The 26,111-nt window shown below is 41.4% G+C and overlaps 1 protein-coding gene across 1 annotated transcript in view; it reads right to left on the bottom strand.

Annotated features, from left to right (window-relative positions):
- The window catches only part of LOC122806145 (inter-alpha-trypsin inhibitor heavy chain H3-like), a 1,222,311-nt gene extending 1,217,471 nt beyond the window's left edge, over positions 1–4,840 (bottom strand). The window contains exon 1 of the mRNA XM_044076382.1: positions 4,744–4,840. Coding sequence (XP_043932317.1) covers positions 4,744–4,806 — 63 coding nt within the window. The 5' untranslated portion in view covers positions 4,807–4,840. The remainder of the gene's footprint in view (positions 1–4,743) is intronic.
- Positions 4,841–26,111: the final 21,271 nt, after the last annotated feature.

The following is a 26,111-nucleotide window of genomic DNA, read 5'->3' as shown; positions in this document are numbered from 1 at the left end:
CTGGATCATGGTTAAATGGGGCCCTAGGCAGGGTATTAGATTAGGCCCCCACCCAGAGCATCCCCTCCTGCAGCAACCTCCTACCGCTCCAGCAGCTGCCCCCTCCCAGCCACTCTAGTGTTCCGTTACTTGGCTATTTCTCCTCATTTACCATAACCACAATTCAAACTTGTCAGAGCGCATGCTGTTTTCTTATTTACTTCTACAATGATTAGAGATATTGAAGTAAAATAGCACAAACACTGATAGCAATTTGCTAAACAAACAATACAGTCTCGCAGTGGAAACAGACTTAGCATGAACAGTAAACTTCTCTGCCCTTGAAACTCACATTCATTGAAACAGCATAAAAACCCACATTCATTTTTCCATCTGGCCAGCAGAGGACTAAGCTTACCTCTGGGCTGTTTTCAAACAATAGGTTCCTTACACATTTTTAGGGCCATGCATACATGTATACATTCTTTGATTCACCTTCCTGATTGTATTAAATTATATTTATTGTATAATACAGCACACTTGCTAGAGCTTGTTTTAAATTTATTGTTTTGAACATTTTTCCAGTAAGCAATGAAACAAAATTTGTGAGCCAATAATGACAAAACTGCCCAATTCAAAACATTTCCATCATAAGCGTCTACTCAAACTTCTGTCATTACAGTCCACCAATATCAGTAAATATGCACAATCTCTGCAGAAGTAAAAGTCACATAAATAATTCCTCATTAAAGGGATCTGTAACTAATGAAGAGGTTGCTGCTAGTAAACAACTTTATATTTCATTGTTTCATCTACAAATAATGTTACTATTGCCCTTGAAGAATTGCCTATGTTACATTAAAAAATGATAAGCTAGTAATATTGCAATAAGGAATCGATGGTAAACTGATAACAGGTTCATAGTTACTAGATAACTCCTCCAAAGGAGGACATTCACAGGACTGCATCATCCACTCCCTTTAAAGTACAACACAGTACAGTATTAGTAAGTCATCTGCATACTGTGGGAGTAGAGCCCACAGCCTTCTACATCAAAAGCAAGTATACTGCCTGTTGTGCTACTAACAATGCAAAAGGAGTTGGCATAATCAGCACTAAACTTCTTCCCCTGAAGCTCTCAACTCCATGTAAAATCCACTTGACACTCAACTAAATCTCTCAACTTTGTAGCACAAGAAATCTGGAAAGGGGGGGGGCAAAGGCCCAAAACCAGGGAAACATTTTAAATATTGCTTGTATAACTTAAAAGGCTATCATTATTTAGTGAATTCTGTTCTCACTGATTTGCCAGAAAACCACACATTTTAAGAGGAACAGACCAAAAATATGAGCCAAATATTCTGTGAAAATCTGGACAGTTGAAAGCTATGAACTCAACTCCTTGAATCACAATTGTGGTATGGGTAGAAAATTCAGGCTATTGTTCCTCGTACCTAAGGTACAGGGTTTGAGCCTGAGCAACACTAACCACCAGGCACACCTAACTGGGGCATTTTACACACACACACACACACACACACACACACACACACACACACACACACACACACACACACACACACACACACACACACACACACACACTAAAAGCAACAACGTCCCCCACACACACTAAAAGCAACACCCCCACACACACTAAAAGCAACAACCCCCACACACTAAAAGCAACAACCCCCCCACACACAATAAAAGCAACAACCGCACCCACACAATAAAAGCAACACCCCCCACACACAATAAAAGCAACAACCCCCACACACAATAAAAGCAACAACCCCCACACACACTAAAAGCAACAACTCCCACACACACACTAAAAGCAACAACGTCCCCCACACACACTAAAAGCAACAACGTCCCCCACACACACTAAAAGCAACAACCCCCACACACACTAAAAGCAACCCCCACACACACAATAAAACCAACCCCTCCACACACAATAAAAGCAACAACCCCCCCCACACAATAAAAGCAACACCCCCACACACAATAAAAGCAACAACACCCCATACAATAAAATCAACAACCCCCCCACATACACACACAATAAAAGCAACAACCCCCCACACATAAAACATGATCAGCATAAAAGCAAAAACACTCAAGTAACAACTAATGTGATTGAAAACTTTCCTTACCTGGAAGCAGCCAAAACACTTGGGCACAATGATTGGGCAGCAGCATATGTGAGCAGAAAACTAATGTGATGAAGCAGATTCTCCTTAAAAGCTGTAATGTATTTTAAAATTGCGGGCTGCAGGAACGCATGCATAGACGTACGTGACCATTCTAAAGAAGAACACAGTCCTCCTTAAAGAAGATGCTGCCACCATGGTCTTGCAGCTGTAAAGGTGTGGGGGGAGCTCCTCCCTCTTGCTCTATAGTTCTGGCACCCTTGATCTCCTCCCTTCTTAGCTACTAATTCTTGAGCTTCATCTTCCTCTAACTCTGGCATATTTAAGTTTTCCATAAAATTTTCCATTTGTGTCTTTTCTTGGTTCCCCTGTTCCTCTGTTCTATACATATGCCACTGGACTAGCAAGCACAATTCAGCTATTTAAAAGTAAAATAGTGCCAGCACAAACAAAAATAACCCTGGATACTGGCATGGGTGCCACAAGGCTAGTAGGTACAGTACAACAATTCTAAAGTGATACAAAGAACCAGTACATGTATGGGTTTCAAAAAACTTTTCAAGCACAGTACAACAATTCATGAATTTTACAAGTGTGCATTTCTACTTAGAACACACAAAAACCAGTACAGGTATGGGTTTCAAAAATCTTTCCACGCACAGTACAATAATCTATGAATTTCACAAGTGTGCATTGCTACTTAGAATATACAAAACTAGTACATGTATGGGTTTCAAAAAACTTTCCAAGCACAGTACAACAATCCATGAATTTCACAAGTGTGATTGCTACTTAGGACACACATACTAATTTAGTTCACCAGGTAATGATTCATTCATAAATGTATATTTAAAAATAAAACTTCAGTTCACAATGCAAATGGATTTATTTAAATTTTACATTTGCTTTTAAAGTGATTAACATACTCACTGTTAAATATTATGGACAATGGGAAGGATTCAGTAATCCTTCCTTACGTGCAAAAGCCCTGCTTCTAGTCAGAAGATACAAACACCAATGAAGAGAGGAACACTTTTAAGTTGTAGATGAATGTCACAAAACTTGCAAGTACCGTACAAGTGAAAAGTGATGATACTCAGTTGCTTAGAGACTATGCATGGAAAAATTAAAAGCTAATACAAGCACCAGCACAACTGCCAGAATAAACAGTTTGTGCAATAAATTAAGAGAGATCTGGTAAAATAATGATGCAGTTATTTGTCCGGACTTGCAAGCTGTTATGGTTTGCACAACTGTTTAAGCCATTTAACTACAAGTACAGGAGCCACCGATAGTTGCACTGACTTGTGAGCTGTTATACATTGTGCAAGTATTTAAGGAGCTAGTTTGCACGTCTCCTGGAGTAAGATGAATAGAGCAGGCACCCAGTGGATACTATATTGTGCGGGTTTGCATGGTTATGCATAGTACTTACTCTGTTGCAGTTTAGTACAAACAAGAACAAAGACATACTACACAGCAGTAATTAAAGCAGACAAAAACAAGCAAACCACTTACAGAAACTAGTGTTGCTAACAATATAAAAAACAGAGAAACATCCAGAACACTGCAAGTTCCCCTTCACCCAAAAGAGCAAATTGCAAAAATAGTTCCAATTAAAAGCAAAAAGATACCACTAACAGGCACAAAAGTTTCAGTATTATTTTTTTTTTACACTTTCCCCAGACTAGAAGTAGGGCTTTTGCAAGTAAGGAAGGATTACTGAATCCTTCCCATTGTCCATAATATTTAATCAGTGAGTATGTTAATTGCTTTAAGTGCAAGTGTGACATTTAAATAAATCTATTTGCAATGTGAACTGTAGTTTTATTTTTAAATGTACATTTATGAATGTATTATTATCTGGTAAAAGAAACGAGTCAGTTTGTGTGTTCTAAGTAGCAATGCAACATTGTGAAATTCATGGAATGTAGCAGTCCTCCTGCACACTAAACTAAAATGTAATACTAAGTCATCTCAGCTTTCTATGTCTCATATCCATTGGGGACCAGGATAAAAAGTCCAGTTTTTACCCTCTGGCCAGCCCTGTGTCGAGCCTAAAGAAACTACTATGATGTCTTAGATTTAGTCAATTCTATTTCACAGTACTTAGTTTTAAATGTATTACTAAGACTTTCACTGCTCAGCAATACTGAAATGCATCAATGAATGTACTTATGGCCACACTAGCTTCTTACCTAAATGCATGCAGTATGTGTTGGTTGAGTGCTAACTCCAATAACCTGGATATGCACTACCTTTGGTCTCAGGGCAGCAGAGAAAACATTCATTGGTGTGCAAACAGACTTCTCAGTTTAGGATAATTTGTCTGTTAATCTAACACCAACTCTGTCAAATAGCTCACCAAGTTCTAGGGGAAAAAGTACTGGAATATACATTTGATATCATGTACTATAAAAATTAAAACAGAAGCGAAAGTATTTTATTTCTTTTTGCAGCAAACACGGATAGTACCACTGACCAGTAAAAATCTTCAGATAACTGTACGTCCATTTGCACTATATCCAAAAAACATGACTTAACAAAACCTGCAGATTAACAAAAAGGCCAAAACAGTAGATACATTAAATGAATGGTTACTTACATGATCAGAAGATACAAACACTAGTGAAGGGAGGAACAGAATTACATATACCAGCACTGCCATTTTGGAAAATAGGGTCCCACTGCTCCTTGTAATGCATTTCTTTAATAATCTTCATGTTAATAATTAACTATGAGATCAATGTAAGGCTTTAAACATTAAACCCAGTATCAACTAAACAATCAAAGATAATTCTAGCAATGTCAACAGGTTTGTGGTAAAATATTTTTTGTGAAATTCAAAAAAATGTGTATGTTATGCAGCTTCAGGTTTGCTTTTTTGAATATAAGATGGTGATATACTTTGCAAATATAGAATTTAAGAAATTATTTTAAAATGAACAGTCATATTTTTCAAGTTAGTATTTACTGTAAATGAAAACAAATTTATATTCGCCCACACATGACTTACAGGAAAATGTTAAACAATAAGAATAAACAGAATATTGGAATTATGTGAGCACATGGCCATACATGCTTCATGAACTTTTTAAAAGCATACATCGCACTCATTGATAACAGAAGAAGAAGTAATCTTGTATAAAAAAAAATAATATAAGTTCTGTTCTCTACCCTTTAGTCTTAATTTACATTACATGTAGAAGCAAGTAGTAAAGCAGTGCAAAGAAAATCTAATGGTTTTGGCTCATGAGTCATTCTTTTATTTTGAAGATTTCTCAGAATGTAACCATTTGAAATAATATGACTGCTAGAGCGAGTCCCGAAACAGGGAGAATGACTGGCTGAAAGAATGGACTTACATATAGAAAGTCTGCAATCCCTTTTCTCAGAATATTCCCGTTTCTCTGAGGCATAGCATATATATGTGTGTGTGTGTGTGTGTGTGTGTGTGTGTATATATATATATATATATATATATATATATATATATATATATATATATATATATATATATACACATTTGGTGGGTGTGGGGGTTGTCCCCAACATGAGGGGGTGCCGTGGGCCTTGTCCCCCTTGCAAAAAGAAGTTTAAAGGAGAAGAATGTTTTTTGAGATGCGCTCTTTTTCGTTTTCAGTCTTCTTTTTTGGCACTCAGCATTTCAAGTGTGAGCACTTCATTAGGGAGCCTCACATCAATATATCATGAAACCATCCAAAAGGAATTTCAAAAGGTGCAATATTCACTAGTGTTTCCTTTGCAGTTATTAACCTGCTGCAATGATGCTGGTCTGATAGTAGGGACTGGGATATTTTTGTATGGTTAATTACAGAGAAGTCTCCAATGTTGCAGTAACTTGGGTTTAGCCTAAAAAAGACAAATTATTGATCTGCTAAACTGCTGTGACTTGTATAGCTGAACTAACAGCAGCAGTGATGCTACATAACAAAAGCTAGCTAGCTGCTGATGGCTAAGATGCTACATTATAGCTGTTCCCAAACTGAAAAGGGTTATAATACTGCAGAGTATAAAAGGCCCTGTGTGGAGAAAGGCTGTAATCCTGCACTCTAGCTAGTCCAGTGGTAGAAACTTTTGTGATGTGCCAGCAAAAGTGGTTTGGTAAGAGACAATGCTAAGATGACAATGCTGCTGGCTTAGTGGCAAAAGGAATGATGTGCTTTGGAGTAGCTCTCACAAACAGAATAGTTGAAGTGTCATACCAACCTCTCTGGTTGAATTACTTCATCTCACCTGTAGCTGTACTGTCATCCTTTAAGTGGGAGCTTCGGATAGAAAAAAACATAAAGAAACACAAAAAGATTGAGATGAATTATTTGTGAGAGAAGTATGTGAATTTGTAAGCACAAGAGAGTAAATTATTGTGCAGTGCATTTTTTAAGACTCATGCCTGAAAAAAGTAGAAATTGCAGTTTGACTAAGTCTTAAAGTGTTCATATTAATTATTACTCACAAACATAACAATTATACAGTAAAAGTATTAAACACAAAGTATAAGCAGTGGTTTATCATATTTTCCACAATTTACAATGTATTTTAAAAGTAGATGTGGTATATTTTAAAACTAAATTCAGATTAAGAATTTGGAACAGTAAAACACTATCCCATTTAGATATTTTTCAGGTCATTATGCTGTTTGGAGATTCCGTTGCAATCAGTTCATGATACTGATTCGAAAAGCAACTCGCCAGAATTCAGCAGCTGTTTTTTAATATCCCTTCTGAATTTCTCAGGCCTTGTGTCCACACTGGAACTGCAGGACTGGTGCCTTTGGTACCCTCTTGTGACAGCAACAAACGCCTTAGAAGCTCAAGCTCCTCTCTACCTGTAATTCCATCTGCTATAAATCTTCCAGATTTCGTTACCACCTGCAAAGACAACAACATCTAATTTCAGAGCTTGAGTGAGTAAGTCAAGGTTTTGCTGTTTATGGGGTCTTTTCCTCCTTACAGATAAGTGCTTAATTTGTATTCTAGATTTTGCTGTTGTGATAGCTTTCTTTTTGTCCTTTTTCTACCTTTTGCATCTTTTTCATCGCTAGTATTTACTCCTGCTTCCCCTCCCTGTCTTCCCCTCCCCGTCTGTTCACATTTTGGGCCTAGGCCCTTTCTTCCTTATCACTTTCCCTCCTACAGGGTCAAGTGGTCACACTAACTTATATATACATATATATATATATATATATATATATATATATATATATATATATGTATACACAAATAAAAATTTAATTTTTCTTTCTTTCTTTCCTTAAACGTTTAGTTTTTGTGATTGTTGTTAGCATAACCCATGGAGAAAGAAACCAAGCAGAGTTTCTATAAGTAGAAACAGTGCAGGCACAAGTTGCCTCGCAAAGATCTTCAGGATCTGTGCCTAGTTTGCTTGGGGGCACCACATTTAGATGCCAGCTGCTCTACCTGCAAGGGGTTTAGTGACAGGATGCTTGCAAATTGGAATAACAAACTTGTGAATAAGAGGATTCTTTCTGCTGATGCTCACCCTGTAGAAACAAAAAAGAGAAGAGGAAACTGGGGGAACCTTCAGTGCTAGAAAAGCTTTCTCCAGCTAAGACAACTAGGTTGGCCACTTCACTTTAGCCAAGATGCCTCCTCCCAGTCTCATTCTTCTGAGCCCTGGGTCTCTTCACTAAGTTTCCCACCTTCTAGACTAAAGTTATCTCCTCGGTGCCAAGATTATCCTGCACTAAGAAGGATTTCACTCCTCTGTACTGAATGGGAAGTTTTTTTCAGCACAATTGTCCAAGTTAATTTCTTCTAGGCCTCCTTTCTTTGCTTTTTTACAGTCACAGAGGTCTTTGAAAAACCCTACTCAGCAAAATTGGAAGCACATGATGTTAGCCCTTGTCAAGATCCAGATAAGATATGTTGTAATCCCAGCCCTGACAGTCCCTATTGTGGGCCGAGGATCGACTCAGGTCTTTCTATCTGTCTTTCCTCCTCTGGGCCTGGTTTCAGCACCACCAATTTTAGATCAGTATAGACTGCAGTGCTGGCACTGTTGCAGGGACTGGCCTCCTATCTTCGACACCGATCACTTTGGCACCTGTATCCTCATTGCCAATTCTGTCGGTGTCTGCAGTTACTAGGTCCTCTAGGGGACAGTGTTGAGCATCCTGTACCAATCTTGTTGGCACCAATTCTGTTGGGGCCCTTTTTGGTGTCAGAAAGCTTGGTTTTCAGTTCATCAGGCCAAAAGATCTCTGTCCTCTTCAACCCAGAGATTTTGGTGCTGATGGTAGGAGCTGGGTTTACTCCTTCGGTTCCAGCCTTACTACTATCAACTTTGATTCCAAAGGGTGTAGGTATTTCAGTGGACTCAACAGTGTAGAAAGACACTGCTCCAAGTATCTACATGCCTACAGCTGCAGAGGCTCTGGTGCTGCCCTTAGATGCCAACAAATCTGGGCTGTTGGGTAGGAAATCACAGTTGCTTTCACAGGAAAAGAAATTGCATAGGATAGAAGTGATGAGATCTTGGCTTTCTTCTTCATCAGATAGTTCTGAAGAAGCTTGGTAGCCTAGCCCTCCCTATGGGAGAAGAAATGCAAGAGGAGCCACTAAGAGTCCCCATCAGAGTCCCCCACCCCAGATACAGATTTAGACATAAAAGGGGTTTCTCTCAAATCCACATAGATGATAAGGCAGAAGGACTCATGGTTGGCTGACCTCACCTATCCAGAGGAACAAATCGTACAGGAGCTCTACAATCCCTCTCCCCCTTCTGCAGGGATAGTATCTCCACCAGATAAACTAGTCAACATGGTCTGTTCCAAAATGTGGAAAGAGCCAGATATGGCGGAGCACATCACCAGAAAACCTGATAGGACTCCACACCCCTAAAGACAGACCATTTTGGAGTAAAGGACCCTCTGTGAACTCTATTGTTGTGGCTTTGGCTACCAAAAAGGATATATCCCTAAGGATGCTCAGTCCTTTCATCCTCCTAATAAAGAATCTACGAGAATGGACAGCTTAAGAAAGCATGTCTATGTGTCAGGTATTTTTCCAGTTTGAGCCCTAAACTACATGGTGCACATGATCAGGTTTCAAAGGGACATTGCACAAAAAATAGCTGACATTTTGAAGCAGCTACTGGTGACCTTTCTCCCAAATAGAAACCCAGGTGGCTGCTATGAGTACAATTTCTTTCCTTTTCATGTTTCTGATTCATAATGTGACAGATGGATCAACTATGGCAGCAGGATCAGGCCTAGCTATGAAGAGACTGACCTGGCTAATACTGATGGACTTTCCAGACCACTTTGAAGTGGCATTCATTAATGCCCCATTGAAGTGGCATTCACTAATGCCACATTCAATGGAGTCTCACTGTTCAGGCAACAAGTAAAAGATGGGCTGTCTAGCTATAAGCTAAAGGGCAAAATACTCACACTGGTTGGGATTAAGTTCTGTGCTTTCTAAAGGATTTTCAAACACAACCAAAAATGGGCTAAAGATGTATGGTTCAGCAAGTCCCAAACATTTGCATCAGAGACAGCAACTGAATAGAAACTCACAGGCTAGAGAAGAATTTCAGACTTGTTGCTGACCTAGAGGTACAGGTGGTCCAAACAACCAGGGGGGAGGGGATCCTTTCAAATATTTCACTCCTGTGATCTCTGAAGGGTTATCCCACTGCTCCCCTCTGGAGGCAGTCAGATGATGCCTCTTCTTACATGTTCTGCCATAGATAGCCACCCCGATGGACTCATGGGTTGGGAGAATTGTATCCAGAGATTATTTTATTTCCTTTTCCACAACTGTACCAGTCAGTTACTCTTGCCTCCTTACAGTACCACCCAGAAAGAGAGAGGCTGCAAAAAAAAGTGCAAAGCTGCAACAGCACCTCAAGAGAGTCCTACCAGACCAAACAGTATCTGGATTTTACTCTAGATTCTTTTTAGTGCCCAAGAAGACTCAGGACCTAAGGCCAATATGAGATCTTAATTGGCTGAACAAACATTTAAAAAATGAGATTTTCTGGATGGTTACAGTGCAGTCAGTCCTAATGTGTCTACTGGCAGGAGACTGGATGTGCTCCGTGGACAACCAGGATGCTTATCTGTACATAGAAAGTAGACCCAACTACCAGGAGGTTCCTTTGCTTCCAAGTGGGAGTCAATCATTTTCAGTTTCAGGCCCGACCATTCTGATTCACCTCATCCCCTGTCCCAATACACATGTGACTTTAATGGATAAGTATTTTCCTGTAATTAAATGAATGGTTCCCAGCAGCCACTTCACAGGAGTGATTAGTGAGTGCAAGGCAGTATTTGCTCCAGATTTATCAGACTTTGGGGATTATCATCAGCCTGTCCACATACAATATTCAGCCATCTTCCATATACAATATTCAGCCATCTCAGGATCGAGTACTCATAGGCTGTGGTGCAGTGGTAGCATTGTTGCCTCTCAGCAAGAGGCTCTCCAGTTCGATTCTCGGCTGGAGTGCCTTCTGTGTGGATTGTCCATGTCCTCCCTGCATTTGAGTGGGTTTGCTGTGGGCACTCCGGTTTCCTCCCACATTTCAAAGACATGCATCTTGAGCATTTCTCCCTGGGCCTCCACTGAAAATTGGCTTCGTTCTAAGTTGGACTTTTCCAGTAAACAGATGTTAAATAAAAATAAATAAACACTTTGCAACAATTGGCAATGCTTCCTCAAGAGAGAGTTGTAACTACAACACAAGGGGTGACACCCCTAATGTTACAGGACAAACCTTCAGCAGTGGCCATTCTAAAGGCGTTGGGCTTGATGTCCACCTCCATCCAAATGGTACCTCTGACCAGGCTTAGGATGGGAATTCTGCAGTGGACACACCGAATGTAGTGGGCTTAATTTTACCAGCTGCTTGTATACATAATCACCATGTTGAATGCTGTGAGAAGGAGACTGCAGCGGTGAACCAATTCTCAGTACTTGTCAACCTGAGTTCCTCTTACCAAATCAATTCCCAAGGCAACAGTAACAGCAGATGTGTTTTCCCTCAGGTGGGTGCCACTTCATGATGGTACAAGGTTTCCACCTAGAGTTACCTCAGATCTAGTTTGCCGCTGCAACAGATCGGAGGTTCTGCATTAGCTCGGGCCAGTAAAACTATTTTTTCATTCTTTACCTAAAACTTTTGCTAGTTAGATAGTTTAAGGTAGTTTAATAGAGTTTTATAAAGCTCTTATAGCTTTTTGGTGTGCTTACCTACTTATATCCCTTTCCATTAGTGTGCTTTGAAAATTTCTAGTTGGCCTCTTGTTTTCGGCCTAGTTTAAAACTCTTTTTCTATATATATTACAGTGTGTTTTATTCAGTGACCCTTTTGTCACAATTTATACAATTACTTAGATAGTTATAGTTATTTGCTGTGTGGTGTGGTGTGTTTAGCCTTAGATTTTTTCAGATAATGCTTAGTAGTTAATTACTGTTGAAGCTTGCAGTTGACAGTATCTTTGTCATATATTATTCCGTAGACAATATTAGATAAAGTTTGTTGTGTCTCTTAGCAGCTATCCTCTTTTTTTCGCATAGTCTGCTTAGGATTTCTTATTGTGAGCTTTAGACAGACTTTTTCTGTCACTTTAACATTTATATTTTGTGGGACAATATTTTTTCTCTCAGATTTTCAATGTCTGACCAAGACAAGCACGCCAAGTCTGGTTTTAAAAAGTGCCCAAAGTGTGGCCAAAAGATGTCTGTAACAGACAGCCATGTAAATTGTGTGTACTGTCTAGGAGCCCTGCATTTGCAGGATAGCTGTGCTATATGCCATTCCTTCTCCTCAAGGGTCCTACAGGAAAGGAAAAGAAAACTTATTGACAGAGGGTTGTTGAAACCATCGTTTCAAGAAGCTTTGAGTGACCAAGATGGATCCAGCAAGTCCTCAAAGTCTTCTAAGACTTCAGACTCTAAGAAATTGAAAAAATCTTCGCCTTTGGCTCCACTGCCATTGGAACCAACAGTCTTTACCTTTCGGAGCCGGTCCCCTGTCTTGGAACTGGTGTCCAAAGCTCCTAAGAGTCCATTACTTCAGTCAGTACCACCTTTGGTGCACTCATCTCGGTCCTCTATCAACCTTTCAGATCTGGATGTGGATCGTGTGGTGCAGAAGCTATCGGCACCAGCCTTGGCAAAAATTTTATTGGCTTCGACCCAGATGGCTTTGGAGCCAAAGACCCTTGCACCAGCTCAAGCTATTCCTCCTCAGAGCCATGCTGGTCCTTCTGAGCCAGAGGAGTCGGATCTGTTGATAGTGGAACCCTTGGAGTCAACGCCTGCTCCAGTGTCCTTGGCTCCATGCACTCTGACATCCTAGGTGCCAATTGAGGACTCTAGGAGCTGACACTCTCTGGTTGGGTCCAGGGAGGATAGTCGGACTGACTTGTCGGTTCCGACGCTGCCTCTCGGTGCTTTGGCTCGGATGAGCTCGGCTTCTACCTCTGGTTTGGAGCCCACTGTCCCGGTGCCAGGGGCATCGACAGTTTCTTTGGATCTGTCGGTTCCCTTGCATTGGAGCAGAGGTGCTTTCAATGTCATGAGGAGAGCCATGACTCTTAAGACACCCTCAACCTCAGGTCTAGCTTCCTCCTCCCCAAAAGCTCCTGTGTCTGCTTCTGCCTCACACATCCTGACCAAGCGTAGAGACCCAGAGCCTCAGGAAGCCCCATTAGGTGGCACTTGCTCTTCTGAGACCTCACCAGAAGCTCCCACTGATAAGGCTTCCAGGAAGAGCTTGTGTAAGAGGAAACATCTAGACTTCACTCAGGAGTCTCTAACATCGGATACTGACTTAGATGAGTCAGAAGGGTCCCCATGGTCCCCCTCTGAAGATATCTCATTCGCTGAGATACTTGAAATCCTTAGGCAGAGGGGTGACTGGCAGTCCAAAAGCCCTACTGAGTATGAGTCACTTCTCCTGAAGGCGTTTGCGTCTCAGCCCTCTGCCGCTTGGGTGTCTTCCCGCTTCGATGAGCTGATGCAGCTGGTCTCACGAAGGGCGTCGGAGTCTCCGGATACTATGGAGCCTGTCCCTAGGAGGCCTGATAAGTTCATTTCTGTCTCCCTTGACAAATCTTTCTTAACAAAAGGTGTTCCAGTTGATGCCATGGTGGTGGCGGCAGCCACCAAAAAGGAAATGTCTGAGACTTCCTTATCTATCCATCCTCCTAACAGAGACTCCAGGATCATGGATAGATACGGGAAGCACATGTTTAGTTCAGCGACTTTTGCTCTTCATTCACTCAACTATTTAACCCATTTTACCAGGTTACAAAGAGATCTCCTTAAAGAACTTGAAGATACTCTTCAGGGTACAGTAGCTGCTGGAGCTACCGACAAAGTTGCTGCCCAGCTTGCTACCCTCAATTCTATAGTAAACTCATCCATGTGCCTCTGCAGCTGATGGAATGAGTAGGGCAGTGGGTACAGGAGTTGCTCTTAGGAGACACTCCTGGTTGCGCTTGCATTCCTTCGTGGAGCCCTTCATGTCATCCTTTGTGAATACTCCCCTTGATGGCTCATCCCTTTTTGGGCCTAAATTGAAGGAAACCTTAACCAGGTGTGAACAGGATGGAAAGACTCTGTCTGTTGTTGGGGTCCGTTTTTCCACCCCTATCCGACCCTACCCTAAGAGTCAAAGGGGAGGAAAAATGTGGTTCCAAAAAGCCAAAGAAGCCTTTCAGGACACACATGGTGAACCCCCTCCAGAGACTGAGGAGAGGGCAATAATGGAAGACGCCAGCCTTGCGGCAGTGGGGGTCCGCAACACCAGGATGACAGAGATCACTTCTCTGGGAAGCCCTACCAGCGCTCCTGAAAGGATGCCCGACTGTCCTGCTTTGTTGGCAGTTGGGGGTCACTTATCTTTGCATCCAGATGCCTGGCTCAAAATAACAAAAGACAGCTGGGTACAAAGTATCATTTTCAGAGGATACTTCATCCCATTCACCACACCCCCTCCACCCATAAGAAAAATCCTGGATGTTTCACCCAGTTAGGGAACAGGCAACAATAGAGGTCCAACTAACTCAAGATTCTTTTTGGTTCCAAAAAAGACAGGGGACTGGAGACCCATATTGGACCTCAGCAGACTGAACAAATATGTAAAGAAAGAGAAGTTCCGAATGGTTTCACTTCAGTCTATACTTCCCTTCTTAGGGAAAGACAATTGGATGTGCTCGATAGATCTCAAGGATGTGTACTACCACATAAAAATGGCCAGGTCATCCAGGGATCATCTGCGCTTCCAGCTGGGAGCCAATTATTACTAGTTTTGAGCCCTGCCCTTTGGTCTCACTACAGCCACCAGAATGTTCAACAAATGCATGGCAGTGGTCACGGCTCAGCTGAGGCGTCTAGGATTCCATGTGTTTCTGTACCTAGACGATTGGCTCCTTACAGCCACTACCAGGCATCAACTCATTCAGGCCTGGGAGTCCACTCTGTCACTCTGCAATCAACTGGGCATTACAACTCAACTCAGAAAAATCTGCCGTGTCACCATCACAGCATATCGTTTTTATCGGAGCAGAGCTGGACACCACCACCACCACACTAATGCTTCCAATAGAAAGAGTCTTTCTTCTTCGTCAGCATGTCAGCGTTCTGATATCCAAAGACAGAGCACCAGCATCAGAAGTTCTGAAATTATTAGGCATGATGGCAGCAGCAATTCTAGCCATACTACTAGCTCGTATGCACATGCAAATACTACAATGGCTGTTGTTCACTCAATGGTCTTACCAAGAACTTCCTATGTCTTACACGATAATGATCACAAATTCCTGCAAAAAGGATCTTCAATGGTGGTTGACCTCACTTCATGTCACGATAGGGCGCCCATTTGTGCTACCCCCTCCAGCGGCCATAGTGACCACGGACAATTTCCTGATAGAGTGGGGTGAGGGCATTTTCAGGGAAAGACAGGCCAAGGCACATGGACTGATCAAAAGACACATCCGCATATCAATGTCCTGGAGATGAGAGCAGTACTTTTGGCGTTGCAGTACTTTCAGGATGCTCTTCCTCTGGGTATGATTGTGATTCAGATGGATAACATGTCGGTGGTCCGGTATTTGAACAAACAAGGAGGAACCAGGTCCTACCCCCTTTATAGCGAGGCTCTCAGAGTATGGCAGTGGGCGGTTTCCACCCAGCGCTTTCTGTTGGCAATGCACATCCCGGGTAAATCCAAAGTGATAGCAGACAAGCTGAGCAGGACAATCTTGTTGCCCCATGAGTGTTCCCTCAAGAAAGAAATAGCAGACAGGATATTCCACAGGTGGGGGCAGCCTTGCTGCAACCTCTTTGCCAGTCACATGAACATGAAATGCAGAAGCTACTTTGCCCTGATTCCAGCTCCAGGAGAAGCCCCAAGGGATGCACTCATATACGATTGGCCTCCGGGTCTCCTCTATGCATTTCCACCAATCCCATTGATACCCAGCGTTCTACAGAAAGCAAAAACACTAGGAAGGACCATCATTCTAATAGCCCCTCACTGGCCTTGTCAGATTTGGTTCCCCTTCCTTTGACTTCATCTTTTGGAGGACCCTTGGAATATGGACCCAGTTCCGGACCTTCTGATGCACTCGTCGGGGAAACTTCATCACTCTCTGCAGTCCCTGAAGCTGACAGCTTGGCTGCTCCAATTCCCATCATAGCCAGGTTCCATAACCTCTCCAATGAGACAAAACAAATCCTCTTATCCTCTCATAAATCTTCTACTAGGAAGCTATATCTTAGCAAATGGAACAAATTTTCTATATGGGCCTCTAAAAACAATATTGATCCTTACCAAGCCCCTATGGCCACCATTTTAGAGTTCTTGACTATGATTTTTAACAAAGGAGCTGCAGCAGCAACAGTTTGTGTTCAACTGGCTGCTATTTCTAATTTCCATCTTGGATTTGTAGGATTGAATATTATGTCTCACAAGTTATCCAAAGCCTTTCTCAAAGGGACTTTTCATATTAGATCACCTGTGAAATCCCCCTATTCGCCATGGAATCTAAATTTTATGCTTTCCCACATAATTCTTCTGCCATTTGAACCAGCTTCCTCTTGGGACCTCAAATTTTTGTCACGGAAAACCATCTTTTTAGTAGCTATTACTTCTGCCAGCAGAGTGTCAGAGCTTCAGGCTTTATCCATCAAGCCTCCTTATTTGATATTCCATGCTGACAGAGTATCTCTTAGAACAAACCCCTCATTCTTGCCCAGAGTTTGCACTGAAACCAATCTCAACCAAATTACTGATTTGCCAGTCTTCTTCCCCAACCATTCAAACAATTTAGAGTACATGCTGCACAAACTTGATGTTCACAGACAGCTCAGATTTTATTTGGATAGAACAAAAGATTTCAGAAAATCAGACCAGGTTTTTGTTTCATTTTAAGACTCCAGGAAGGATAGACCAGTGGCTAAATCAACTCTGTCTAAATGGTTATCTGATTGTATCACCTTTGCTTATTCAGCTGATGCCTATGCAGCATAAAATTAAAGCTCACTCAACCAGAGCAGTTTCTACATCATCTGTTTTTTCTGCCAGACTTCCCATTGATAACATTTGTGCAGCAGCCACTTGATCAAAACCTCATACCTTTATCACTCATTACAAAGTCAACAAAGCCTCCAGGGACAGGGCCTCCTTTGGAACCACAGTCCTGAGAAATATACTCCCGTAAGCCACCCAAGATTGATGGTGCTTGGGACGCTACCCATCAGTAAAGAATGAACAGCGATAGAACAACTTCACATAAAGAAGTTATGTACTTACCATAATGTTCCATGTGAGTTGTTCATCTCGCCTTCATTCTTACATCTCTCCCTCCTATCCCCTCCTGGGCTGTTAGATGACCGAGATGCTGGATCCATCCTGGTTGCTCAATCCTTCTATACCCTTTCTTGGGAGCGAAAGAATGACATATCGTATTATTATACACAGCAAACAAAATCTGAGGTAACTCTAGGTGCATCATGGGATAGGGACTTGGCCTTGAGCTATTTGAAGACCTCAAGCTTTGCAATTGGCTGACTCGGAGCCGAGGGATCGGCTCCGAACCCATCAGTAAAGAATGAAGACGAGATGAACAACTCACATGAAATGTTATGGTAAGTACATAACTTCTTTTTTTGAAAGGTTTACTGGCACAGACCATCCATATTAGCTAGGGCTATTCCAGTGTTCAAACAGGGCCTGAGAAATTCATCAGTTATGTACTTACAGGAACACTAGAATTTCCTGATCTCTGTTTAGACACTAGAACTACCCAGCCATCATCCCCAACCAAATTGTCCTTGCCTCAAAGATATATGGGGACTGTCCGAGTGGTGTGCTTAAGGTTATGTTGATCTTATGGTCTTTCTTGTCTATAGCAAGCATACTTCATTTGAAGGATTTAAAGCAGGGGGAAATATGGGCAGGAGGAGCTAGAGCTTCTGAGAAGTTTGTTGGCATCACAAAAGTGAGCTAAACACACTGCCGTTGTAGTGTCTAGGCAGAAACCAGAAAAATCTAACATTCCAGTAAGTACATAACTTAGATTTTTCATAAATCTAATTTGAAACAATACTGGAATATTAATAAAATATAACAAGCTAAGCAGAGTTTTGACACACCTTCAATAGTACCCCCTTTAATTGCTGTATTTGTTTTTTTTTTTTTTTTTTTTTACAAATGGTGCTACAAGTGTGAATGAACAACAGCTGATCATAACACATTTAAGTTTGAGGTTACAGTAGTATTTTTGATGCTTGGAATTCTGTAGCACTGAATTCAGAGAATGAAACTTAAGATAGTTTTAAAAATAATATTTTGACATCCTCTCTGTATACCTTCTTTATCCCCAAACCTCTCATGGAGGGTGGTTTTCCCTGTGCACCCCTAACATGTCTTGCCTTCCAGACCAACATCAAATGTGGCAGTTATTTTTCCTTGATCACCTCAGAAAGTCAGATATCCCTAGAGACTCTAGTCCAGAAGTGGTCACTGGGTTTTATCTATCAATTTCACCCATTGTCCCTAATTATGGAGTTTCTGTAGAAAGCAAGACAGAGCATGGCCAATGTCATCCTCATACCCTTTTTTGGCCTAGATGTGTTTGGTTCCCCCTGTTTGGCCTCAACAGTTAGATAAGCCTCTTCTCCCCAAATCTCTCAAAGGTCAGTTCCCTCACCCATCCAGGAAATCTCATCTAGACTTTATTTCTCTGAAACTAACTGCATGGTTTCTCCACTTCCTCTAATGGTCCTGGACTCGTCTTATCTGATCCATGTGGTCCAAATCCTCAAAGTCTCTATATAACTAGCCACTAGAAAAATCTATCACAGCAAATGGACAAAGTTTTCTGTTTGGACAACTGACCAAGTGATAGAACCATGCTCACCACATATTCAAGTGGTGTTACAGTTCATAGCTAATAAAAGTGAATGCTCTAATTATTCTGTGATCAGTGTCCACTTAGCTGCCATTTCCCACCACTAAACGAGATCTTAAATCTGTGTCATAGAAAGCAGTCACTTCCACTAGAAGGTTTTCTGAACTCCAAACTTATTTTTTTAGCCCCCCCCCATATATAGTTTTCCATAAAGACATGATTTCATTGTGAGCAAATTCAGACTTCATGGCACAAGTAGGTACAGAAAGTAACCTCAAGCAGAATATTAACTTTCAATTTTCTTTCCACAGTATTCTAATCAGGAAGAGTATTTACCACATTGTCTTGATGTTCAGATTGATTTTTATCTAGACAAAACAAAATATGTCAGAAATGATAACAGATGGGGCAAAAAAATCCAAAGGTCTCTCTGTCTAGGTGGCTTTCAAATTGCATTGTGTTTTGTTACAGAAAATGCAACAACTCTACATGACAAATTGAAAGTACATTGAGACTGAGATATGGCTACTTCTTTAGTCATTTTTAGAAATGCTATTGTGGGTGTAAACATGTTGCTGAGACATGATCTTCAGTGCATTCTTTTGCAAGATGCAAACAGCTGTATGTGATCTCAAGGTCCAGGTCTACTTGCAGGGCTAACATATTTATTTATTTTTATGTGATAACTGGGTAGCTCACTGATCCATATGAACCTTTTTCAGACTCAGCCTGAGAGCACTTTCTGAACAAGTGGCATGTTGAGAGTTGAGCAGTAGACAAATAAGGCTGAGGGCATCAAACCCTGGACTACAGTAAGCAGTTCTTTAACAGTTTATGGCTTAATCCTCTGTGCTAACTACCAGACAAAGGAAGTTTGAGGGGCATTTTGTCTTTATGCCACACAATAAGTTTATGCTAGGGACTGTGTCTTATGGTTGAAGTGGATGAACCAGATCATGTAAGGTACAAAAGATATGCAATTATCTTAATTTAGATCTTCATGATCCATATTATTCCACTTCAACAAACCCACCCATTTTCTTCCATCTTTTCTAAGCTCCTCTGTGGTGAGACCTTTAGGATCTGACCACTAATATTATTCGGTAATGTCATGTAGCTATTATTCCTAAGCACAATTTCAGTGTTGAGAATAAGGGAGGTGAAGTGTATTGCAGGAGTTTTAGAACCACTGTAAATCTTAAAGTTGCAGCTGACAGTTCTATAGTTGAAGTGGCTGGAAGTGGATCATTAAGAGTTAAAATTATAGCAAGTAAATACATTTCATATATGTTCTCATAAGGGAGACCACCCTGTAGGATTTGACAACATCCTATATTCATGGATAAATGAGTGCTTACAGATGTCTAAGATACACCACATCCTGATCAATTACATCACAGTGACTGTGAAACAGTGCCAAACCACTAGGTCTTGGATCCGTCCTCGAATCTGATTTCGGACACTTTCCAGGCTTAAAGTCCATAGCTAAGGCTCCTTCCTTACCCATAATCTCCTCCAATCTCCGACATTGCTTCAGATTTCATTTGCTTTTCTTAGAGTTCAGGCATAGTTCCATTAAGCAGACTCTCAGATAAGTGTAAACTTTGTTTGCTCTTGTTTGTAGTTTTCTTCTGCCCTTTGTTGTCTATCATTGGTCAAGACATTTGTTTTTGCTTCCTCCCCTTTCTAGTATCCATGCATATCCACAGCTAGTGGGGTTTGGCTTTATTGGCCTGAAATTGTCTATTAAAACAACAAAACAAGTCATGGGCATTCAGAATCGCCAATTAGCTGAAATACCTGATGTTCATAAGTATCATTTGCATATATCCCATGTGCCTCTGATACAAGAGGTTTGTGGGGTCACTCAGTGGAAGTTCTAGCTTTGCTGGAGTTTTCATTTTGTTTTTGCTGATTGTTTTTACAGTGACCTTCTCATTCATTGTTTTAGTTTGTTGTTTGGGAGATTTTTGCAGTGATCCTAATGATAATGGACATCAGCTGGGTATAACAGCCCTGTGTTTCTTCTGCTTAGTCAAACACTCTGCTTGTGCTGTGCTGATAAGGCCAAAATATGCATATCCCCACTTAATGATTCTTTTTTTCAGTGACCTTCTCACTCATTGTTTTAGTTTCTCCTTTCTAGTATATATAAAAAAAAAAAAACTAGATATTCATTTTTCTCCTGTGGTCATTTTAGCTTTGTAAGCAATCTGTCAGTTCCATTACTAGTTCCCTAGTAGTTTTCTTACTTACCACTGTTGGTAAATGTCTTTCTACCCTCACATTTGATTGGATATTTCTTTAGGTACCATTGTTGTTATTTTTCTTCTTTATTGACATTTTGAAAGTTCTGCTGTTGTTGTTGCTGTTTTTGCATTTGTGGTTGCTCTTATATCATGCCTAATAAATCAACTGGTTTTAAAAAATGTGTTTCTTTTGACCATAGAATGCCAAATTCCAACACTCATACTTAATGTATGAACTGCTTAGGGGCAGATCATTTGGAGGAAAGTCGTGCCAACTGTACAGGTTTTGGCCACTGGGCAGTTGTTGAGTGCCTTAATAAACTTGTCTTGAAGAGTCTTATTCCTCAGTCTGCTACTTCATTTGCTTCTGGACTGTCCCTATCTTGGAAGAAACTAGTAGATAAGCAAAGAGGGGAAAAGAGTGAGAAATGAAAAGAAAAGTTTAAGGAAGCAAGGAAGTAATCCCCTGGCCACTCTTCTTCTTTTTCATCTCTTACTTTGGCTCCTCCAGCTATGCTTACTAAGACTTTGGATCCGGCTGTTAATTTGGGTCCGTCCTCTGTCTCTTCCAGAACTCCATCTTATAGGGAGCAGAGGTTTTCTCTAGAGCCTTTTTCTTCCAGGTTACATTCTTCTTTATTGCAGGAGTCAACTATTTGCAAGGCTTCTAGACTTCTCTCATCTTCCTCCTTTAGGTCTACCAGAAGTTTGTCAGAGGCTGATGTGGATAGAATGATGAGGAAATTTCTTAGGACTCAAATTAATTTGGGGGTTCTTCTGGCTGCATCTTCTATTGGACCCATGAGCTTTGGACCTTCTCCTATGCCTATAAATACTCCTACTCCAATCTGTCCTCTGGCGTCAGAAGTTTTTATCTGAGTTTTCTGGGATCTTTTGCATTGGATCCCAAGTTGTGGACTTCTTCGACTCTGGCATCTTCTCTTATCCAGCTGGTCCTGATTTCATTGGAGCCAGATGGATCTCAGTGCTGAGTCTGGGGGTATGGGTTTGACTCTGAAATTTTTAGAACTGTGTCTTCCCCCCAGACCTTTGGAGTTAGACAGCTTGGCTCTGACTTCAATCTTGAAGCAGGGTTAGGGAGATAATCTTGGCCACCCTGTTATGGTAGCTTTGGCTTCTAAAGGAGTGATTTTGCATTCTCCTTTGGCTCTTGCCCTTGAGGCAGTAGAGTGAGCCCTCTTCATGTCAGGAGTTCAGACACCCTTGCCCACAACGGCTCCATCCATTCCAAAACTGTCAGCCCTGGGTCCTGAGCCTGCTCATTCTAGTCCATCAAAGCAACCGGTCCACGCTAGTTTTGATTCAGTCCTTGTTCAATATTCCTCTCAAACTTCTGAGTCTTCCTCAGCACACCCCCTGTAGAAGATCCTCAGGAGCATAAGTGTAAGAAGAGGAATGTTGACTCCCCACAGGAGTCTATAGCAGAAGATATGGATTTCAATTAAGGGGAGGGGTCCCCCAGATCACCTCTTAAGTACATCTCCTTTGGGGAAATTCTCAGATTTTTGAAACAGAAAGGGATTTGGTCATCTGCAGTCCTTTCCCAGGAGGAATCCGTTTTCCTTGAGGCTTTTGGCTGTGGCTCAGCTACTTCCTAGGTGGTTCCCCAGCTGATGAGATGATTGACTTGATCTTTCACTGGACATGGAAGGAACCGGATGTTTCAGAACAGATTCCCAAGAAACATGATAAGTACTTAGTCGCTCCTAAAGACTGTGTTCATTGGAACAAAGCGTGGCAGTGGGTACCATGGTAGCAGCGGCAACCACTAAAAAGCTTGCAGAGGAGAGCTCATCTGTCCACCCTACTAATAGAGACTTTCAGACTTTGGACAGATATGGGAAATGTGCTTATGCATTAGCAACCTTTGCTGTCAGGTCACTGAATTACCTGGCACATATGATGAGGTTTCAGAGGGACTTTCACGAAGAAACTTTCCAAGTCCCTCTCTGGGTCAAAGCCTGTGGAAGACAGGAAAACTTTGGATTCATAGCTGACCACCTTGCAATCTCTTTTGAACACTTTCATGTGATTGATTTTAAATGCAATAGAGGGCATCTCTATTGGTGCAGACACAGGCATTATGGTATGAAGGCATGCCTGGATGAGGTTGTGTGATTTTATGGAACCTTTCAAGACATCTTTCATTAATGCTGTCTTTGATGGATCCACCCTGTTTGGCCCAAAGATCACATACACACTCTCCAAGAGTGAGGAAGATGGGAAAACACATTCTGACATAGGTATACAGTTTTTGAACCCCAGAGAATTTTTATTTCAGAAAACAGAAGGGGGTAAGAAAATGTGGATCCATAAGTCCCAAGGGTTTTCCCAAGATTCTTCTGGAGGGAGAGATCCTCCTGAGTGAGGGTGTATTGTAATGGCAGACATTGCTGTCATGGGGGTGGGATGTTAAGGTGTTTACTTTATAGAGACAAGGTGCAAGATTTGATTTTTGTATGGGGTAACTGGCTAGGCTTAAAATGGTCCATAAGGGCAATTAGCCTAGTGCTAATCTATGAACCTAACAACTTATGGCAGAGGAGGTCTGCAAAATCAAGACTTTAGAGGTCCTTTCCGAAAAGCCTTATCAGTGCTCAAGAATGGTTGCTTGACTGCTGCACTCTGGAGTCAGTCTGGGGGCACTTATCTCTGCACCTAGAGAACTGGACATCCATTACCAAAGATGGTTGGGTGCAGACAAACATTACCAGGGGCTATTATATTCCCTTTCTTTATCCACCCCAAACAGCAAAGAAACACCGTGGTGTTCCACAATCCCAAAGAAAAACAGCAACACTACAAATCAAATAGCTGCTGACGGAAAGAGTAATTTAAATGCTTCCACCAGACTAGTAAGTGAGCGGAACTTACTTCAGATTCTTTTTTGTACCAAAAAATAACAGGGACATCAGGCCTATCCTAGACCTGAATATATTTGTCAAACACTCAATGTTCTGAATGGTCATGGTACAGTCCATCCTCACTCTCCTACATACGAAAAGATGATTGGATGTGCTTAATAGAATCAAAATAGGCAATCCAGAAAGTTTCTCCACTTTGGCTTGGAGACAGTCATTTCCAGTTCAGGACCCTGCTCTTTGGCCTTACCACAGCCCCATGGGTATCCACCAAATTCATGGCTTTGGTTACAGCTCATCTCAGACTGCTGGGCTTCCTAGTATTCTCCTATCTGGATGACTGGCTCCTCACTTCTCCTGATAGGCATGTTCTAATCTGGGCTAAGGATCATCTTCTTCACCTTTGCTCCAGACTAGGGATTACAGTGAATTACAACAAAAACCCTAGCCCTGACAAGACACCAGTGGAGACTGTCAACACCTTCAATACTTACTTTGTTGAATCAATACCCAAACTATTTAACCCCAATAGCTCCAATACAATGAACCCCAAAGACCCAGCTTCCTCTTCAACAACTAGCCCCCAAAACCTTCTCCCTCAAGCCCATCTCCACAACATACATCAGAACCCTAGTCTCTAAACTGAAACTATGCTCTGTATCTGCTGATAACATCCCATCATACTTTCTTCATACACCTGCACACTTACTTGCCTTTCCATTACTATCATTATAAACTGCTCAGTCTCTGAATCTAAAGTATCATCATTCTGGAAACAGTTCTACACCCTACCTAACCACAAAGGAAGTAACTCCACTGATATCTCTAATTTCAGATCCATTGCCATCCTCTCCCCCATGTCTAATGTTCTAGAAAAATGCATAGATACTCAAGTCATGGAACATCTCTCTCAGGAAAACCTATTTACTCCTACACAACATGGTTTTCGACCAAAACATAGCACCTATACTGCTTGGGTCTATGTCATATAATCGAACTTCCAAAATTTCGAACACCATATATTCGAACTTGGAAGTTTAAAATATGACAACATCGAAACCTCAGAACAGCAAATTTTTTCCCGAGGAAAATATTCGCTGTTCCGAAAAACACACACAACACAGGCACACCAAAAATTTAATAAACCTACACTACACCTTACATACACAACTATCTATGCACTAACCTTAACCCAAGCCCTAACCCTAAGGGCCGTCACTATCGCACACTTACCTTACCCGCACCCTAACCCTAAAGTCTGTCACTAACGCACACTTACCTTACCTGCGCCCTAACCCTAAAGTCCATCACTATCGCACATTTACCTTACCCGTACCCTAACCCTAAAGTCCATCACTGTCGCACACTTGCCTTACCCGCGCCCTAACCCTAAAATCCGTCACTATTGCACACTTACCTTACCTGCACCCTAACCCTAAAGTCCGTCACTATTGCACACTTACCTTACCCGCGCCCTAACCCTAAATTCCGTCACTTTCGCACACTTACCTTACTCGCACCCTAACCCCAATGTCCGTCACACTCACACACTTACCTTAACCCAATCCGTAACTTTCGCACCACACTACAGAAAATGTCGAAGCCGCAGAAACAGTCAACCAAATTCTTTCCCTGGGAAAGAATTCGAATTTCCGCGGCTTTGACATTTCTATTTTTTGAATTTCCTTGTTCGAACTTCCAGCATTCGAAATTTAAGACAGTTGATTAAATAACAGATACCCTGCTGCTCTTCTGTCCTTTCTCAATACTATTTTCCTGGACAAAGATGACCATAAACTTATCTCATGTCTCTTCCAGGATCTCTCAAAGGCCTTCGATACTGTTTCTCACTCTCTACTATTAAACAAACTGTCTAACCTCAACTTCTCCGCAGGTACAGTGGCATGGTTTGCAAGCTATCTAAAAGATAGATTTCAGTCAGTAAGATGGGACACTGTTTTATCTACTCCCCTTCCAATAAAAATGTGTGTCCCTCAAGGATCCATTTTAGGGGCACTACTATTCAACATTTTCACCAACTTGCTCTATACTTCCTATCCACTCTCCTCTATTATCCAATACGCTGATGACTCTACAGTCATAACAATAGCAAACTCTCCCTCCGAACTCTTATCAGTACCCAGTCTTCCTTTAACTCAGTGGAAACATGGCTCTCAAACAACCAACTCATCCTCAACCCTAAAAAAACAAAGCTCCTACTCTTCCTCCCTAAAAGAGCCAACCACATTAAGACCTCTTTTACTATCCAGTCACTTAACAATACCGCTATTGCAGCTGAATCTAACTCAAAACTCCTCGGTATCAGAATTGATGATCAACAAAATTTGATCTCCACATAAATAATTGTATCAGGAAAACTCACCTTAAATTAGGTCTATTATATAGAAATAAAAAAATTTCTCACTCAGGA

Source organism: Protopterus annectens, chromosome 7.part0 (assembly GCF_019279795.1).
Source record: "Protopterus annectens isolate FY-2018-M chromosome 7.part0, PAN1.0, whole genome shotgun sequence".
NCBI lineage: Eukaryota > Metazoa > Chordata > Ceratodontiformes > Protopteridae > Protopterus > Protopterus annectens.
This window is presented reverse-complemented; position numbering and strand designations above follow the sequence as displayed.